Genomic DNA, 21,062 nt, shown 5'->3' on the forward strand with positions numbered 1-21,062 from the left:
AGGGAATTGCAAATGAAATTAGAATTCATAACCCTCATCATGAATTCGAATTCAGCAGTCGGAAAAAAATGAAATTTACCAACTATTATTATTATTACAGAGTATTATTATTAAAACATAAGAACATTTTAATTTTTGTATCACTTCTTCCATCACATTCTCAATAATTTTATTCTTCCATACCAAACCACTTCATATGTAATTTTTCTTCCTTCACATTCCCAATAATTTTAATATTTTATTCTTCCATACCAAACCACTTCATATGTAATTTTGGTTTTTATTCCAACTACTACTACTAGCATTTTAGTCATTATGTCGCTTCTTACCTTTCAATTCCATGTACTCCTATTCCTGCACACAAAACAATTCGATTTCAATTCCTACTTTATTCATTGAATTGCAATTTCCACCGAATTACAATTCTTTTCCCCCCTAATTCCCTCTTCCAAACCAAAGACCCTGTAATACCAAACTATGCTCTAAAAGTATGAAATGGGGAACACTTTTAACTGTTACAAAAAAACAGGAGATGCCAGTATTCTAGTCAAGAAATACTGGTTTCAGACTTCATAAACCAGAAATTTGATTAAATAATACGGAGTACATTTTTTTTTTTTGAAAATAAACTTATCATTCAACATAAGAGAATCAAACAACACCAGAAAGAAACCGGCTAGAATCCAAAAACTCAACAGGACAGGACCCCCCTCAGTATTACAAGAAGCATGATATGCAACTGTATGAGCAGCAATATTGCTACTTGCTTAGCGAAAACAAAACAAGCATACATTAAATATGTAATGAATAAATAGGCATAAATAATACATAAATCGCACAGCTAAATAACTAATTCAAAGCTGTATGAATATCAGAACCATACATTAAAACTAACACACTCAACCAAGTGAAAGATTCTAGGAAGCAACTATGTAAAATTAAGCACCGATTTCAAGTTCAACAAAGAAACATTTAAAAGTTGAACACACAAGTAATAATAGAAAGACACCAGAAAAACTTATCTCTTTGACCACCACTTTCAAGTACAATCCTATCTACCTCACAGTAACAATATCATCGATTTTCAAAATCATTCGCACACATTCAGTGGCCAAGGTAATTGCACTTGTGCTCACAAGGAGTGGCTGCACTACATTCTCCTCCAAAATGTTAGTGATCTGCCCCTTCCTCACATTGATCCCAGCATTGATCTCACCCTGTGCATGCCTATTCCTTAACTCAGTCACAATAGTTATAGGGTTCAGTCCAGCATTCTCAGCTAATGTATAAGGAATAACCTCAAGAGCTTCAGCAAATGATTTCACACAGTAACCCTCCATCCCTTGTAAAACCTTTGCCCATGCACCCAACTGTCTTGAAAGCTCTATCTCTGGTGCCCCACCACCTGCAATCAAGAATCTCTTATTCACCAAACATCTAACAACACACAAGGCATCATGCAAACTCCTCTCAGCTTCATCAATAACCAACTGATTGGACCCTCGAACCAGCACAGATGCAGTTCTACCCATATCCTGAATTCCAGTAATCTTCACAATCTTCCCACCATCTCCAAGTGATACCTCCTCAACCAAATCTGCATGTCCTAGTTTCTCTGCCCTGAAATGCTCAACATTTGCAATGGGCAAGCAATTCAAAGTCTTTGTGATGAACTCAATCTCATCTCTCTCGACATCTTTAATCACCATGATCTTTGCCTTAGACAGATAATGCAGTGACAAATCTGTAACTGCATCCCTCAAAATACTCTTCTGAATCAATAAAACATTACATCCAGTAGCCTTAATCTTCTTAATGATCCCCAAAATGTAGTTCCTCTCTTCCTTCAAAATCCTATCCATCTGAGTATAGTCCGAAATCACAATACTCTGCTCAATATCAGTCTTAGGAGGAGAAATTTGAAACTGAATCACAGCAATCTTAGCTTTCTCAACTCGAGTCAGGCCACCTGAGGCGTGACTCACTTTCTTATCGAAGACCAAACCCTTTACCATCTCAGTATCATCAACCGTACCACCCAATTTCTTCACAATCTTAATATCTCTTAAATCTACAAGGTCTGGTTTTGCAGGGTCAACAACAGAAAGCACAGAATCAACAGCTAATGGAGCTAAAAGAGTTGAATACTGAGACACTACCTTACTGTTCAGTGCAGTACTGGCCGATTTGATAAGCGAATCGCGGTCAGAGAGCTCAACAGGAATCGCCATAGCGGTAAGGACCTCAACAGCCTTGATAGAAGCCTTATGGAGCGATTCCGAGACAATAGTAGGATGGATACCTGCTGAAAGAAGGGATAGGCATTGCTTTAGGAGAGCACCAGCAATGACGACGACGGTGGTAGTGCCGTCACCCGCGACGACGTCCTGCGATTTGGAGAGCTCAACGAGGAACTTCGCGGCAGGTTGGAGGACTTCCATCTTGTTAAGGATGGTGGCGCCGTCGTTGGTGATGATGACCTCGCCATTGGCCGTGGAGATCATCTTGTCCATTCCTTTGGGGCCAAGACTAGTCCGGACGGCATCGGCCACCGCACGAGCAGCCGCGATGTTGGCCATGCGGATATCGTCCTTGCGCTTGTTGTCCACGAAGGTTTCCGTCTTCGATGAGGAACCGGCGGCGACTGGGGCGGCGACTACTGCTGGTGATGCCATTGTAGATCGAGAAACTTCTGATCTCAAACTTGAGAGAGAGTGATAGTGGGAAAATGAGGCAGAAGTGCAAAACCCTAGCACGGACAAAAGTCGAAGACAATCTAGAAATTGAAATTTCGGTGGAGAGATTTCGAATTTTCGAGAGAATTGGTAGAGGATTAATGAAGTTTTGAAATCATACTTTGGCCCCGAAATTTCTTTGCAAATATCAAACGTCATCCTATAATATTCAAACATGTGAGTAACTTTTCTGTGAAACTGTTTCATAGATTATTATCTCATACTCCTCTATTAATGCTAACTAGTTTTTTCATCTGCATTGCATGAATAAAATTAAACATGACCTCAATTCGTTGAAACTGAATTGTGCACGGTTAGAACCAATTCGAAATCGGAACCGACTATACAGTTCCAGTACCAGTTTAAGGAAATCTAGACTTGAAACCGGACGGTTCCAATTCCAGAACCGTTAAAAAAATAGATTACACATTATATGGACACTAGTGCACTGGAGCAGTGCCTAGCCACTGTCCACATATATATATATATATATATATATATATATATGTCCCCATGTGCAAACTCTCGCCCAACAAAGAAATGAGAATGATTGGCAGCCGTTCACTTGTCCAGATCAACAGATCAAATTTAACTTTTAAAAAAATGGCGCGGTGGCGTTTTTATAAATAACTCGAACTTTGGTGCAAATAATTGTGTTATAAGTGTAAGTAGCTGGTGCACATTTGCAAGTAAAAAGTGTAAGTAAAATCACTTAAAGTGCACATATTTTCACTTACAAGTACAAGTAATTTACTTTGTTAACATTCATGGACCTAGGTGACCTAATTATAATGTTAGGTACAACTAATTATAACATTAGGTGCACTTAATATTGATGGTTAGTGTACATTTTACTTTCACCTTTATATTTTACTTACACTTGTAATACAATTTACTTGCACTTATGTTCACTATATAGAACTGCTACTTGCACTTGTAATAAATTTTATTTGTACTCGTAATACATTTTACTTTCACTTAGGTTCACTATATAAAACTGCTACTTGCACTTAAAATACATTTTACTTGCACTTCGATGTTCAATTATTTACGAAAATAGCACCGCATTTTTAAAAAAAAAAATATCAATGTTTCTATCCGTTAGATCTGCACACGTGGACGGATGACATGCGTTCTCATTTCTTTCATGGACGAGTGGTTCGCACCTGAACACGCACGCGCGCGCGCACACCTCGTATATATTAATTGATTTGCAACATCTTAGGCTTTCACTTTTGGTACATCTTAGGTACACATTGGAGAATTAAAAGAATTATATACACGGTTTGAATCGGTGGTTCTAACCGGAACTGTAGGTTCGTGAACCGGAATCGGATCGTGATCATGACTAAATGAGATAATGCCTAATGTTTATTTTTAAATAAATACTTCAAAGTATATCAATGCAAGATTATATATGAGATGTTCATGCATATAAATTGAATGTTGAATTTGTTTATTTAAATCGATAATTCAAAATATATGAATACAAGATAATATATGAGAAATTGATTATAATTGTCATTAAAATAAATGTTTACAATTTTGTAAAAACGCTAGTCTAAATACTTAGTCTAAAAATGATGGTCTAATTAAATACTACTTTTGGTTTGAATTTCTCTAAGTCCTTTTAATGTTCTTTCGAATAGCATTGTCATAGTCTTCATCTTCAGTACTTTTTTGTGTAATGTGTTATGTGTAATTGGGCTACTGATGGTAGTATAGAGGACAATGTCATGCAATGAGATTATAGTGTAGGAAGCTATGGATTTGCCCCGTGTTTGCGTATATTACTGGGACCTTAGTTGTACTATGAACTTTTGATCTTGCAAGCGCCTGTTGATAGTTGGAAGTGATAGTTTTTTCTACATTTCATGTGTTTTGAGATGTGGATCATACATTTTCATGTGAAAGTTCTAAACAAAATATTAATATTTATTATATTTGTAGGAGGTTAATGAGTATTACCTTTTGCTCTAGTTTCATAACTTATTTACTTGATCGTAACAACAATGATTTTGTAGGTAGTCCGAATACTAATGATGCAATATGTCCAGTTTCATCAACAATTTCTACATCCATTTTGCACCCGTTCATTTCGACGTTCATATTTTTTGGATTAGTATGAATGAGTGTAGTACATAATTTTGTGTGCGCATGTGAGTGTGTATTTTTTGTAATTTTTTTTTGTTGAATTGTTATTAATCTTGGAGTACCCATTGCCTCTTCACCATAATGCATGCAGTTAAAATAATTTGCCACTTTGTGTATAAACATTTTAAAATAGTGGTTGCATTTTATATACCAATTTTTTTTTGTCAAAATTGATGCTGATTTTTGCCTTTATATTAGTTGTAATATATTTAAAAGATGTATAATAAGTATTTTACATACATGATTAATGAATGCTACAACGGTAGCTATTTTTGAAATATCTTCATTTTTTGGATTTGAAAGATTGAGACTCCACTAATGTTGTAGTCTCAACATCTTTTCAACGAGTTAAGTATGTCACAGTGTTCTATTGTCCTACATTGAAATTTTTAATAATGAGTTTTAAATATAGCTACATAAGAGAATGATATAGTTACCATTTATATGTTATTATCATCATAAAAACATTTCAAATGTGTGATGCATTTATTAGTGCTCTGTGGTGCACTTATGAGTACTCTGTTGTGCGCCACCAAAACAGGAAAAACGTTGTGGGTTCAATAGACCCGTTGGACCAACAAGTTTATTGAACCCATCGATGGGTTTGATAGCCCCGTTGCTTAGTGCAATACTAAGTGCACTACATATCAAGTGCACCACGTATCACTCAAAAGTGCACCACACACTAGCACATAGTGAACCACTAAAATATACATGATGCAGGAAGTTACGAAATTGTCACCATGTATTTACTCTTCTTCATTAACTTCCATTTGTTTGATCTCAGCTCATCTTACGATTTTGATATGTTCGCGCGATCGCACGAGAGAAAAGCTCCACACCTAAGCATATGCGTGTGTGTATATATATATATATATATATTTTTTTTTTTTTGGTAAGTTCACAGGATCTTTCTCTGTCCGTCTAACGGTCCAGGTCCACCCACGTTCGCTCCGAGAGGCACAGGAGCTGGCCCAGGGAGAATCGTCACTTGTGGGAATTGAACCCGGGTTCTCCCGGAATTCTTATATATATATATATTCTATAAAAAATATCTATAATACTAAAAATTAAATTAAAGTAAATATTATTTACAGTCATACATGTATTTCAATTTTACATTATAGTGGAAATAATAATAATAATGCCGCAAGCCAATGAATTCAATTTTAGTGGATGATAATAATTATTATGTGGGTAATAATACAATTCCACACAACAATGAATTCAATATATACATAACTAATATTACAATATGAAATTAAATTAAATAGAAGATCACAAATGAAATTTGTTACCATAAAATTAACATATCATTTAATGCCTTAAAGAGAAAATTAAATTATAGTAGAAGACACTTTTAAACCCGTACAATACAAGAGACGGTTTTCAACTATTAACATCTCTTAAGGGATAAAAGTGCACAACCACTTACACCAACCGAGTTACCAAAGCTATTTATACCTTCATTTTGTGTGTATATAAAGGAAAATTTTACACTACTAAGCATAATAATGCCAAATTTAAATATAGTAAAAATATTAAAATATATATATATATATATATATATATATATATATATATATATATATATATTTGTAATTTAACAGAGCCAAAAGAACAAGCTCACTTTAACCATTTATTTATAATAATGATTATTCAAATCAATGAAAGTATTTTCTTGGTCAAGAAAGAAATAAAATTAAATTAAACAAAATAAGCTCACTTTAACCGTTTATTTATAATAATGATGATTCAAATCAATGAAAGTATTTTCTTGTACAAGAAAGAAATAAAATTAAACTAAACAAACTGTGAATATGTGATCATGTCACTCCAATACTATCCAATGTCAGAACTTGTCACACCCCAATCCCAAATTGTCCGCGCTCCAAATGTATATGTCATTTAATTTGCACAAAAATTTACTTCATGATATATATAGTGGATAGTGTATGACGGTATGTGTAAGCTATTTTTTCACATATGCACCCTAAATGAAGACCATCAAAATTTTAATACAAAATTCAATGGTATTAGTAATTTAACTTTGAGTGTCAGAATTCATGGAACCATCTTTGATTCTTTGCCCATAAATAAATAAATGCTCAACAATTACCTTCAAAAGAAAAAAAAAATAAAAAAAAAACTCAACAAGAAGGCACAAGAACACAATTTCACATGCAAATATGCCATGAGGGTAGTTGAAAGGCGCAAACTGCACCTTCCATTTAGTCCTCTCCCTTGGCCTTCTACTTCTCTGCAAGAAAATGGATATTGGAATGGATAAATTTGTAGTGAAAGTGAGAAACATACTTCTGTGCAAGAAAATGAGATTGTAGTGGAAGTGAAAGAGCAGCTATAGCTTCCTGGGCTACTGATATTTGTAAGCCCACTGCAAATGATATCTATGGAGAAATTGCCTGTTTCTGGTGCCTCCCTTGCCAGCCACTTCCTTTGCCTCAGTTACTGGTATCAGTCTCACCCTCCATTAATGCATGTACTAAGGAGATCTGAGTATCTCTTTGAATAGAGCAAACATCATTAAACATTAAACATCATTTTACAGCAGTGCATTTGACTATTTGTGTTAGGATATAACTATATATGTTTATTTATTGTCTTGCACTGTTTAAATCTGTAGATTCCTACAGGCTACAGCTGAGTGTGACGATACATACACATACGTTGTATTACATTGAGGTATTGCGAGGAACAGAGATCAATCAACAGAGATATACCCGTATAGTTCACCTTCTCCTCTAGCACAATCTATAATCACCTCCTCAAACAAACTATTGAAGGACTATGCATCATTTGCTTTCCGTTTAAAAGACTGACAATGGAGATCCCTGGTAAAGCTTGTAGTTGTGTCCAAGAAGTAGAGAGCAAGTGACAGTACACAACAACACACAAACATTGGTATGGGCCCAAAAACCCAAAGAAAGAGAGGAAATGACAAGTAAAACGCCCGTAGCCCAAGTGACCAAAAGTAGCTCCCTCGATTCAAATTTCTCGCAACATACTCTATAGAATCTGTACTATCTTTGAATGTGGGCACCGTAGCTAAGAAGCTAACATGGGCATAATACCTAATAGACTGCACATTGCAGAGAAAAGCTACGAGGAAGCATAGCAAGATGGTGAAGAACTTTACAGAAGACAAAATTGCAGTTTTGTTGCCATAAAGAAGGTTAGATGATGCAGGGTCGGATTTTCCACTCACATATACACTTATTATCGAGCTGAGAGTGATAGCTGTGGTTGCCAAAAGTGTTGAAGCCATTATGTTGTTCCGTATTGTTTGAACAGTTAAAACACCGTTCTTAATTGGATCCTGAAAATAGTTACATACAGTCAACTTAAAAGTCCAAGGAAAACTAATGGTCAATTGATCTTTTAAGGTGAATAGTCAGAGTCAATGAATATTAGTTGAATAATCAAAGAAAATCCACCATAAATCTCTCATTGTTACCATAATTTTCTAGTGCTAGGATACCAATTTGCCAGCGGTTGACACAAGTAGTTGAGGGTAGTTATATCTTTTGTTGACAAATGAGGTATTCGTCAATTCAACACAATTTCAAGAGGGCTGAAAATACTTGAGAGTTAAAAGAGAGACTCAGTTGCAAAGATTCAAAGGTGAAACAACCTCGACGAATGGGTGGGAAAAAGAGATCAACAATAGTTCCTACGATCTCTCTAGGTGGTCTAGCTAATTCATAGTCGCATCCTTAAATGAGAATGAAAGTTGCTATTTAAGTACCATGCTTATTTCTTATCAAGGACAAATTGTATCTTAGTGCTATCCATTAATCCATTACAGAGAATGAAAGCTTCTAGTTATCAGTAGAGCCTACTCAAGTTTTATATATTGGCCCGAATTCTTATCACTGATATCTTAATTAAGAACACTAAAAAGTAGTGTAATTCTTTCAATACAGGGAGGGACTCATCCTACACAAAATTAGATACAGTTTAACAAAAATCACAGCCTCACTGATGGTGGCAACATAGCATGAATCGCAACATATTTGTAATCTTTGTTTGGATACATATGAATTAAACCTCAATTTCTTTAGTTACAGCAAGTTAACACAAAATCCAGCATACATAACTCAAGAATATGTGCAAGCTAAGCTAAGATTCAAAATTTGGGTGAATGGAGAGAGAATAGGCGAAGAAGGAAAGGGATACTAACAGACATCATGGAGTGGACCCAGCTATGGCGAGACTCAGCATTGATCCCGATCACAGTTCTAGTGGGGTTCCGGACAATGGTGAAGAGAAGCCAGGCATGGTACGACACCATTATTGCGATGCCCGCAGGCACCAGAACGTAATCCAGCTGCTCTTCTTTCAATCCCATCTTCCCTTTCTCTCTCCCAAATCAACAATTCAACACCACAGCACTACAGTGGCGATCTCAGTGATCACAATTCATAAACCCGCAAAAGTAAAGTGTGAGCATCGGTTCAAGTTCTGGCCGGTTCTGATCCGGAAAGGGAAGAACCAAAATCAGAACCTTATATAAAGGTTCCGGTTCCAGTTTGAACCACCGGTCCTAATATAATTTTTTTTTTGAAATTCTATATTTTATTTTTAAGATGGTCTAAATTGAACAATTAATTTTTATTTATTTATAATTTCTTTAACAAGTGATTATATCAAATATTTAAATTTTATAATTAAATTAAAAAATCAAAATAATTTTGGTATTGCACTTAATTTTAACAAGACTAAGTTGCCTATGTTAGTTTTGACTTTTCATTTTAAAAACTAATAATTTTTTTCGATTCTATATTATTCAAAACCGGAAACTTTTGATTCCGATTTGGTTCGAATCGTACTCATCCCTTATTAGAATCATACCATAATTTATATTACGATTTTGATATTTAGTTATTTACCCATTTTCATATTGTCCATTCCTTAATTGACTCGGTTTGCGCAGATTTTGGTTCATCTCATACCCTCACTAAGCCAAAACGCATGGAGTGGTCCATGTCATACACTCACTTACTTTATTGTTGGGTCTTTGGGGCCAAATGTGAAAAGTTTGGAAAGCTTGTGCACATCATTACCACTAGTCGGCTCGACCTTGTAAGCCCTTGAGGATTGTAAGTTGAATCAAAATCATTTACTTGCTTGGATTGGTGTGATTTGTGTGTGAGAGGTGTCCCTTTTTGTTTTTTGTTCTTGACCTTATGGGGTTTTGTTTCCCTAAATATTCCTTGAATTGAGGTTGTCACACATGATTTGCCATATTTGCTTGGTAAAAATGGAGAATAACACCCACTTGACTCTTGTGTATAGTTTGATTGTTTCACCATTTGAGTTTGTGAGTTTCTTGGAGCCATCTTTGGCACTCATGGTCTTTGATTGGTTGATTGACCTTCTTGAAGACAAGTAAGGCTAAAGTGTAGAAACATTTGATGAGTGTCAAATATGTCTTATTTTAAGGGATGTTTTGATGTCTATTTGTGCCTTGTTCGAGTCCTTTTGAGTGATTTATGGGCTTAATTGTTTTATTTTCATAAAAGTTGCATTTGATGACTAACTTTGGGACACTTTTGCATTTTTACAGAATTTGAGTGGTATTGGAGGCAAGAAACGGGCAAAAATAGCAAAAGTATGTAATCTGGGAGCAGTACGAGTGACGTATGCTCGTACTTCCACTCATACAGGAGCTGGCTGAGAGTTTTATGCTCGTGATCACGTTCGTGGTAGTGGCCAAGTAGAAGAACGCCTAATACGAACACGCGTACAATTGTACAACTGCTCATACCAGTGTCAGTTTGAAGATGTATAAATTGCTTGTTGGCGGGATTGTTTAGGGGACTTTTGCCATTAGTTTAGGATTTCATTTTCCACTTCTAGTCCAGGCTCTAAAATTCTCTCCAATTGTATAGATAAGATAGTACGTTCTAGGGTTCAAGGTGTAACACCCCGGCTTGGCTATACCGACATTCGGAGTAGTTACCGCCACACCTAGACTAAACCCAATCAAATACAGATAGGGTTCACTCTAGATGCACAGGCTAAAGATTAGGAAACTATATCATATCATCATAACCATCATAACTTTATATATATATATATAGCATCAGCAAAGGAGTAGCTATACTAGCTACTAATATGTACAAGGGTTTCTTACAGCCCGTTAGATCAAGAGTTTGGGCTATGCCCGACCTTACTAGCCATCTTAGAACTACCATGGCTACAAAAGATATGTACACAAAAAGGGTCAGTCTTGACTTTTCTCCCAAGACACAATCTACTCTAATGAGCGGTACACCGGGCCAGTATATGTGCCCCAAACGAGGTGCCACTCGCCCTCGAACCAGGTAATATGATTCAGGAAGTTACAAGTGCTATTGACCATCATCCACTCCTCAAGATAATCCGGAGGACTAGGGTCCCACGGATAGGGGTAGTGAACGACAAACTCAAGGGGGTCACTCTCCGCTAAAACCTCAATGGGATAAAACCCATAACTCGCCTGGATGACATCCATATGACACAACGGATTAGTGGGGGCAGGAGACCAAACATGTACCACTGGTTGAACAGGAGTAGGAACGAGGTCAGGAGTACAAGCCGGAGCTGGAGGGTTTGGAGCGTAGCCGGGAGCAAACATGTCGACACCCGATAAGTACTGTACATAGTCGTCATAGTCTAAGATAGGGAACATGAACTCTGACAAGTCATCAGAGTTCCCGGGGCTGCACGAGCCCACGCTAGACTCCATCTGATAAAGGACACAATGAAGTGTAGTTAGCACGACGGCTAAGTAAGGAAATCCATTGTCACTCAAAAGTAAACAAAGGTTTCGAAAATATAATAATTAGAAAGCTGTAAAGTTTACCCATGAGTTGAAAATCTACCTGCAACCAGATTATCAACAACAGATAACATAGTAGTATGTGCGAGTTCAGTCAACATATGATAATTTTCATTTCCGGGAATTTTCATCATTTTTAACTTAAAAGAGAGAGAGCGTTCAGCAGCACGTTTCAGTGCTTAAAATACGTCACATTTTGGATAGAATCATTTCTTTCTCAATGTCGTTAGAGAGTAACTCTTTTCTCATCTTTAAAACCTCCTTAGTTTCATATTAGCAAGCGTGAGGCCTTTGGAGCATTCACATAACTCCCTCTCTGACCACTTGGATCATCGAACTCGGGGTCAGTGGTCATCACCCGGTCTAACACTGATCCCCTGGACGTAAGGTTCGTTAAAATGATTCCTAGCTGGCCTAGCTAGGTCCGTTAAAATGACACCTACCCGAACTTCTGGAGTAACTATACTTTAAGTGTGCACACCCCCATAGGAATACCTCATCCTACGAGTTATATAGTACCCGGCGAATAGACTTCGCCCTGTAGTATGAACTAGTCATACAATATAACATAACGACGAATAGACTTCGCCCTGCAGTATGAATGATCATACAATATAACACAACGACCACTGGGCAATGGCACTTAAAGCCACCCGTGGGTCAATCAAGGTCCTCCTCAACTTACTTTAGAAACTAAGGTTTTGAAAACATGATCTTTCCTGCAGTTTTATTTTCTCCAATCATTTCTTTTGGGCATATTTCTCATTCGAGCCCAATACTTGAAATTGGCTACCTCATTAGCTCATGAAGGATTTTCAAAATACTCTCAGTGTCCGCAGGCTTTTCAAACACCATTTTCTCATCTTCCTCACGTAAAGTACACATTCATTAAAAGTGGTATTTCCCTTCAAAAAAATAAGGTTTTTGACAATCTACTCATCAAAATAGCATACGTTCTTTCGACTTAAGTTTCATAAACATTTTTATTTGCCCATAGGCTTTTCAACACCATTCCTCAAGTGACAAGAGTTATACTTGTTTCTCAACAACAATATTTTTCTTCCAAAGTGATGTACAAAATTTTCCAAAACAAATAGTTCCTTCAAAAATTGAACTCATTTGCCTGTAGGCCTTTCAAACATCATACCATGCAGGAGCAAAGAAATTTACGGAAGAAAATTCGGTCGAAAACAGATCCGTGCACCGCAGCCGCGCGGATGTCCGCACCGCCGGACGCACGGCGGACGCGCACGTCCGGGCCGCGTCCGGCCGCTCGGCCGTGATCTCGCATTCTGGACACCGACGGACGCGCAGTGGACGCGCGTCCGTGTTCGCGTCCGGTCGTTCGGCCTCGGTCTCGCGTACTGGACGCCGATGGACGCGCGTCCAGGGTCGCGTCCGTCCAATTCTGCCCACTTCGGGCAGTAAAAACTGTGTGGTAACGCCTTGATTTTCCAATATTTTCACAAATATAAGCCTATATGGACATAAATACAACATATACATGCATATATTAGCCATGAACATATATACAAAAATTACCAAAAATTCCAAGGGTAGTCTCTTGGGCCAACTAAGAGATCCACAAATTTAACACATAATTTTCACATAAAATTCCTAGTCTTATAATTTACTAGCAATTGTTCATTTTCAAGTGACTAAACCGACTTAAGGGATTCCTTACCTCTCAAGTAGTTTTTAATACCGTAGACAAAGTTGTGATCTTCTCCTCCAAACTTTCACCGAAGATCCTAAATAATGATCACCATAACAACAATATTTTCATGAATTCTTAGCTTAAATTTAAGTTCTAGGAAAGGATTCTAGCCATTTTAACCGAATAAAATCAAAGTTTTACATATTATGGAAGCACTTGTGTAAGAAAAATGGCTATGGAGTTCTTGGATCACAAAGATGAAGATGATATTTTTCCTTCTCTTTTTCCTTCTCTAATTTTCGAAAATGGTAGGGATGGAGGAGACTTGGATCATAAGTTAACTAGCATGACTTATCCCATACTCATCCTACTTAATTAATTAATAATTACCACATGGTAAATAAGGGTGCCACTTGTCACAACCCCATGGTGTGTCTTGAAGGGTAAGTTTGCTTTGCCAGTTGGGGGTTAAATCAGATAAAAGTTCGGAGGAATATAATTTGATTCGGGAAAATTTTAATACCAAAATTATTCTAAAAATAATCCCGTCATTAACCACTAAAATCGGACAATTTTCCGGTATCTCGCGAAATACAGTGGTACGGAGGTTCGTAATAAATTTCACTCTTACAGTTCGTCTAATTCTCACTTGAACTAAATAGGAAGTTCATGCTTAATCGCATTATGCTTAAAAATCCATTTCCTAGGGAAATTCGAACTGCATATACATCCTCAAAAATTTTTCGGTTCGTGACCGGTACGTAGATCGCAGCTTATTAATAACTAGTCTCACTTATAAAAATCCTTCTGAAGTACCGAGAGATCATCTCATAAATGTCATAGCCTAAAAATATTTTTCGAACCCTAAACTTATCGGAATAGACGAGGGGTTACAGTCTTCCCCCCTTAAAATAGTTTTGTCCCCGAAACTTCCTTCTTGTTATCCATGGATTCAAAGTAGATTACTACTTACCTTTGTGTACACATAACGAATTCTTAGTATGCCTAATCTTAGCACACAATTTGTTTAGGCACATAACAAGTAGATCGATTCTACGTACCTGAGTTAAACAACTCCGGATAACGTCCTATCATAACGCTTTCCAATTCCCACGTAGCTTCCTCTGGACTGTGATTCGACCATTGGACTTTGATCATTTTGACTGATTTCCTCCTTGTATCTCGGGTTTTAGAGTCCAAGATTCGAATTGGTTTTTCTTCGTATACTAACGAATCATCCATCTCCAATTCCTCAGGTTCCAATACATGGGATGCATCAGGTACATACCGCTTAAGTTGAGAAACGTGAAATACGTTATGTACCTTATCAAGCTCAATCGGCAGAGCCAGCCGATAGGCTAAATTTCCTAGTGTAAATGCCTTCCAAAGATCACACTTCAACACATAGCCTCAACTATGCCAAGGTCTCTTCATTGCATCTAAGGGAATGCCAATCCAATTCACTCCATATCACCTTGCTCATTTACTTTTGCTTACTTTCTTGCATACTTTATTTTGCATTACACTCTTTGCTATTGTTGTAATGAACTGGCCTAGCTTGCTACCGCGATTACATTTTCACATAAAGCTCCTGACCTTTTAAGGTTACAAACTGTTCGCTCAGAGAAGTCTCGAACAGTTCATTTGAGTGGTTAACTTATACCTTTCGAGCTAACACTTTGACCCTTAATCTTTATAACCTTTTGTTCGAATTGTTGTCCTTTAATATTCGATACACTTCAAGACCCTTTTATTCGGTAAGGTTTGCCCTTTTACTCTTCGGTCATTGCTACCTTTCGGTTTTCAATACTTCTACTCTTCGACTCTTCGTCTTGAACTCTTTGTAGCGTTCATTCTTCATAGCTCCTTGTCTGCTTGAACTTCTCGTAGAGAGTTTAGTTGACTATTCGAATTGTAACTTTTCGAAATACAATTCGGACTCCTCAGAACTATTCGATCAGAATGAATGAATTTCCAAAGTCTAAACGAGAAATGAATTGGGACTAAAATTTCTTAACTTTTGGTATCATCAAAATCTAATATACACTTGTTCCTAACACGCACACGAATGGATGCAAATCAAATCTCACAAATAAGCTTTGAATTAATTGAATCAAATCATTCAAAGCGCGTCCGAAGATTAACAACTCATACAAGCAAAGATTTTGTCAAATTTTTTAATTAACTTTTCCCAACTAAGTGAGAACAAAAAAGTTTTACTTATGAAAATAGCTAGGTATCTCAGACAAACTAAGGCTTTGCCAAAAGTTTTTTAATTAATTTTCCCCAACTAAGTGAGAACAAAGAAGGTTTACTACATGTAAGTAGTAAAGGTTACGCGAACCTTTGTTGCTCGCAAAGCAGTAAAGATTGCGAGAGTCTCTATTGCTCGCAATAAGAAAAGGGTGGGGCAGTAAGGGACTACCTAAGTGTTCTCAATCATATGTTGTTTATATCTCATCTATTGCATTTTAGTGTTGCAAGAACTAGAAATGTTACGTTGTGTTAATTATGATCAATTTAGAAATTAATTGTGATTAATTTTAATTTATTTAATAATTAACTTTGTAACTTTGAATTATTTTGATTAAATTGCCAATGTTGAGAGTTAAGATTTAAATTTTAAATTTAATTTTTTTGAATGCTAATGATTTTCTAATTCAATATATATAAATATTTTGTGTTGGATAGAATGTTTTAGAATTTTTAACTCTTTAAAATTTCTGAGTTTTATTTCTACATCTTCTAAATTTCTTCCAACACTTCATATCTCATTTTGTTTAAAGTTCGCTATACGATTTATTGGAGTGCTCGAATAAATTGTAGTAATTCATTGTATACATAAAATCAATGTTTCAATGCTCTTAGCACCATGTGGATGAAGCGAATTGATTTTAAAAAAAGTGTGTACCAAATGTTTTTGATTAATTTTGTGAATACCATCATTGATTAACTGAATTTTGGGAATTATTTTTTGATTAAAATTCTCTATGAACCTACAATAAATACAAAATATTTGATGGATCAATATTTCAAATTTCACTATTATATTATACTATCAGTACTTCTTAAAATATATAGATATAGTTGACCTTAGAAATTTCCGCAACATCCAGGAATACACTGAATCTTACAAAGGAAGAAATATTTAGACTGAGTCCAATATGGGTGGATTTGTCAAACTGGAAGAGACTATTTAACCAAATTATTGAAGACATGTCATGTTCACAAAATTAAACATCGATCAAGAAGTGAGATAGAGTTTTGACATCTGAACAAAGTTTCTGCAAATAATTGTTGATAGGAATGGAGGAGGTGAAGTTGATAGGGTCATCTCCAAGCCTGTTCTGCACCAGGGTTGAGTGGGCTTTGAGGCTCAAGGGAGTGAAGTATGAATACATAAAGGAAGACCTGAGAAACAAGAGTGATCTGCTGCTCAAGTCAAACCCTGTGTATAAGAAGGTCCCTGTGCTGCTAATCAATCACAACTCCATTGCTGAATCCCTCATCATCCTTGAATACATCGATGATTCGTGGAAACACTACCCACTGTTGCCTCAAGATCCTTTTGAAAGAGCACAGGCTCGATTCTGGGCAAAATTTGCAGATGATAAGGTACTTCAATTCATTCCTGAATCCACTTTTAGTTTTCTTAGGATCAAATCTTACCATTATACCAAAAATTATATTTCCTTACATTTACCGGCATTTGGCCAAACCAATAATCTTCCAACCACAGGTTGTTAGACTTGACTTTTACCAACCTTCCTCCAATAATTCTCCCCTCTCAGCATGGCCATATTTTGGGCCATGCAAAATGGGCAACAGCACAAGACCCCAATATTTTCAGGGTCTAATATTTATTTTTTGATCTAGCTATATAAGAAATTAAACAAAAAACCGACAATTAATCCTAAAACTCATTAGTTTTTTTCTCAAATCACTTCTCTCTCCTAATAATTAGGAATAAATTAATTGAGTATGGTAAAACTATTCTGTAACTGAAAAAAAGAGTCATATATTTTACGGTATTAATTTTAAAGATTGCGCTTATACTTTTGATAAAGCCTCATTTATTTATAAAAACGGCCCAAAAATAAAAAAAACCGGGCATACCTCTTAGCACGTGACCCTGATACTACTTGTTACTTGTTAGGATCAAGTATTTACCACTACGCCAGAAGTTATAGCTTGTAGCGAATGTGTAACTATTTCCTTAGATCGTCATTACATTTTTCGACGCTGAGTGTTAGACTTGACCTTTTTAAGCCCTTTACCGGCCAAAAACCAACAATTCTCTCGCCACCGAGTACTAGACTTGGCCTTTACCGGCCTCTCATAGCAATTCCCTCCTCTCAGCACGTGACTTGACTCTGATACCATTTATTAGGATCAAGTGCTTACCACTAAGCCAAAAGCTATAACTCATAGCGAAAGCCCAACTTTATTTCCTTATAAATCGCCATCATATTTTCTGACATGGGTGTTGGGACTTGATTTTTTTAAGCCCTTTACCGGCCTAAGACCAACAATTCCCCTGCCACCGAGTACTAGACTTGGCATTTACTAGCAGCCTACGCCCAACAAATTTGCTTCACCAAATCTTTAGTTAAGATCTCTCTGTGGCTTCATGATTATATTGCAGTGTTTGATGGGTACTTGGACTGCTTGCATGGCTGAAGGGGAAGAAAAAATGAGAGCCATAGAGTCTGTGCAGGAATCATTTGCATTTATTGAGAAACAGATTGAAGGGAAGAAGTTTTTTGGAGGAGAGGAGATTGGGTTTCTTGATCTAGGCATAGGGTGGATTTGTCTGTGGTTAAATGTAATGGAGGAAGTTGGGGGAATGAAGTTGCTTGACCCTGAAAAGTTTCCTTGCCTGCACAACTGGGCTCAAAACTTCATCAAAATCCCTGTTATTCATCAGTTTCTGCCACCAAGAGATGATCTTCTCAACTATTTCAAAGCCAGTCTCAACTACATCCGGTCCTTGGCAGCAGGCAAGCCATGATTATTCTCCTGTCTAATTTGATGTCTTCTAAGGGTGAATCTATCAGTCTTGTACTATACTCTAGTCATATATAGTTTAAGATTCCTTGAAAAAGATAGAGTCTTGTACTCATGTAGTACTATACAGTTTAAGATTGAAAAATCTCTATTTCCTGTTAAAGTGTCACAAATGAAATAACAACTTGCACTATATCATCTGACTTAGGTTGTGGCCTGTTGGTTAGTTTTGGTCTCTTTCAATAAGTTCTGTGATGTTCTGCAGAATGTTGTTGGAGTGCCCATTTGCTCATCCATACTCCAATTTACCTTTCTTTCTTCTTCTTGTTATCTTTTGTCATCACACCAAAAATCCAGGCTAAAACAATAAAAATCTGTCCACATTTTTACCTCAAAAATGTTAAATTATACCACATGAACCAACTAAATTATGCAATTTTTCTTGTTGCCAAAATATTGAATAGCTAATTTTTTACAGCACCTTTCTTTGTTTGGATCCAAGTTAGAGACATATATCCCTTTTCTATAAAACATTAGATAGATGCTACTGATAACGGTTAATTAAAAAGGCTTATTTAGGAAGAAAAATAAAACACATATATATGTATACACACTACATCCATCCCTAATTGTTGGTGGCTTCAACTATTTTCTAGGTCAATTTAACTAAATTTTAAGTTTTGATAATAATGTATTCATTACTAGAAAATAAAATTATATTCTAGGTTCAAATCCTAACCCCTCAACCCTCATAAGAGGTACCTAAAGAGAAAATAAAAAGTATTCTCTCCGTCCAACCCTTTTTACCTACTTGTGGTATAAGATTAACTTATACCATGCAACTTGTGGGAATAATGTCAATGAACTTCAGTGTGAAGATAAAGACTCAGGTGGTTTGCAAGACTTTCCATTCAGAGATAGACTTGTCTACATTTTGCAAAACCATCAAATATTTGATAGAAACCTTAAGGTCCTTTAAGGATCATAACTCTCAATTTGTAACACAGTCTGCGAATCCAAATTTCATTAGTTTAGCTAGAAATTTTGGTTCTATGTCAGATTGTATGGAATGACTTTTCATTCTATTAAACCTTGTTGTAATTGTTCTTAATAATTATTATTATTATTTTTTTTTGAAAACCAACATCCAGTTCTTAATGATTATTAATGAAGTTTATCCTTCCAAAAAAAAAAAAAACCTTATACCATGCAACTAAGACATGGACAAGCAGTGCATGTTTCAGTGAAGGTTGTTGGCAAACACAAAGGAAAATAAATTAGAGAAATGTACGTGGTCATGGTTCGATTCAGGACCAAACCAACCCTAAAGGGATGGAAATGAATTTTTCAGGCCCAGACCACGACTGCCGTTTAAAGGGTTGGTGTCCCCTTTTCAGCAATAGATATATCATGTAGCATTGTAGCAACATGCACCCAAAGTATTCTTATTCTTTTTCTCTTTAAATTTATTTTTCTCTATTCTTTTTTAACAAATAAAATTAATGAAAATATACCATTAAAAAGTTAATAATTTATATCTTTTAAATGACACTCATATTGATTTCTTTTCAAATTTTAAAATAAATTTACGGATACATAAATTGTTAGTTAAGTCACAATTGTGGTACATACATATATAAATTCACGTATATAATTATATAAATCCACTAATATAGATTCATAACATCACTTTATCATAAATTATTAAAATGATATATTGATTAAGATATTTTTAACAAGATTTTTTATATACTGAATTTATTTATAAAAAAATAGAGAATAATATTGATAATTGATGAATTAGTACCACTTTTATGAACCTACAATTTTTTTTTGGCCTAAATTTTTTTATGTACCTACAATATTATTAGTACACTGTGTGGACCATGGTCCACATAATAATTTGCCAATCATGATTTATGATCCACAAACATAAAAAGTATATTATTTTAAGTTTTTAACTCATAAAATATATTATTCTAACAAATAAAGTACATTATTCTAACTCATAAAATACATTATCTTACTCTAAAAATTTTATTATTCTAACATATAAAGTACATTATACATTATTCTAACTTATAACCTCCGAAATTTCATTATTCTAACACATATAAAGTACATTAGGCTTTCCTCAATAGTGAAGATTTTGGTGTGATTTTTGAAGAGTTTTTGTAGATGTAATTAGGAAAAAGAAAATGTGAGTTGAGGACAAAAAAGAAAAGGAAAAAGTAAAACAAAAAAAAAAAACAAGAAAAAACGCATTTACGCACCCAGGGGCGCGTGCTAGGCACGCAAAGCTTCCTGTTGCTTTCGAAGATGAGCCCCATTAGGCCATAATTCCAACCAAAACTCGGGTCCTTGTGGGGATACACAAAATTTCTCTCTCCCCCTTATCACTCCTCCACATCACCATTAATTCCTTAAAAACTTTGAAAAATCCCCTTATTAGGAAATGCCTTATTCTAATACATAAAGTACATTATTTTAACTTGATAAGGAATATTCCCCGGATTTGATCTCCATATACGTTCCATGCTCTTGTACGGTATTCGGGTTAAGGTCAGGTAATTGAGTCAAAGCCAATTAGTCAACGTTTGGACCAATATAAAGGTTCACAAGCCAAAGGGGAGGCCATTTTTCTCGGTTCTCCCCTACTCTCTCG

At 35.8% G+C, this 21,062-nt stretch overlaps 3 protein-coding genes across 3 annotated transcripts; 1 reads left to right on the forward strand and 2 right to left on the reverse strand.

The window, feature by feature from the left end:
- Positions 1-825: 825 nt before the first annotated feature.
- Positions 826-2,784, reverse strand: LOC116010247 (T-complex protein 1 subunit delta). Its single transcript, XM_031249568.1, has one exon. The coding sequence runs from the start codon at positions 2,673-2,675 to the stop codon at positions 1,056-1,058; it is 1,620 nt and encodes a 539-aa protein (XP_031105428.1). The 5' UTR covers positions 2,676-2,784; the 3' UTR covers positions 826-1,055.
- A 4,627-nt stretch (positions 2,785-7,411) lies between these two features.
- LOC116010252 lies at positions 7,412-9,356 on the reverse strand. The gene is made up of 2 exons (XM_031249572.1): positions 9,091-9,356; positions 7,412-8,226 (listed from the first exon to the last, which is right to left on the reverse strand). Exons 1-2 carry the CDS (start codon positions 9,256-9,258, stop codon positions 7,696-7,698), a joined length of 699 nt encoding a protein of 232 aa, XP_031105432.1. The 5' UTR covers positions 9,259-9,356; the 3' UTR covers positions 7,412-7,695.
- A 7,187-nt stretch (positions 9,357-16,543) lies between these two features.
- LOC116010253 (probable glutathione S-transferase) lies at positions 16,544-18,602 on the forward strand. Its single transcript, XM_031249573.1, has 2 exons — positions 16,544-17,005; positions 18,036-18,602. Exons 1-2 carry the CDS (start codon positions 16,697-16,699, stop codon positions 18,399-18,401), a joined length of 675 nt encoding a protein of 224 aa, XP_031105433.1. The 5' UTR covers positions 16,544-16,696; the 3' UTR covers positions 18,402-18,602.
- The last annotated feature ends 2,460 nt before the right edge of the window (positions 18,603-21,062 follow it).

This window comes from Ipomoea triloba, chromosome 2, assembly GCF_003576645.1.
Source record: "Ipomoea triloba cultivar NCNSP0323 chromosome 2, ASM357664v1".
NCBI classification, from domain to species: Eukaryota; Viridiplantae; Streptophyta; class Magnoliopsida; order Solanales; family Convolvulaceae; genus Ipomoea; species Ipomoea triloba.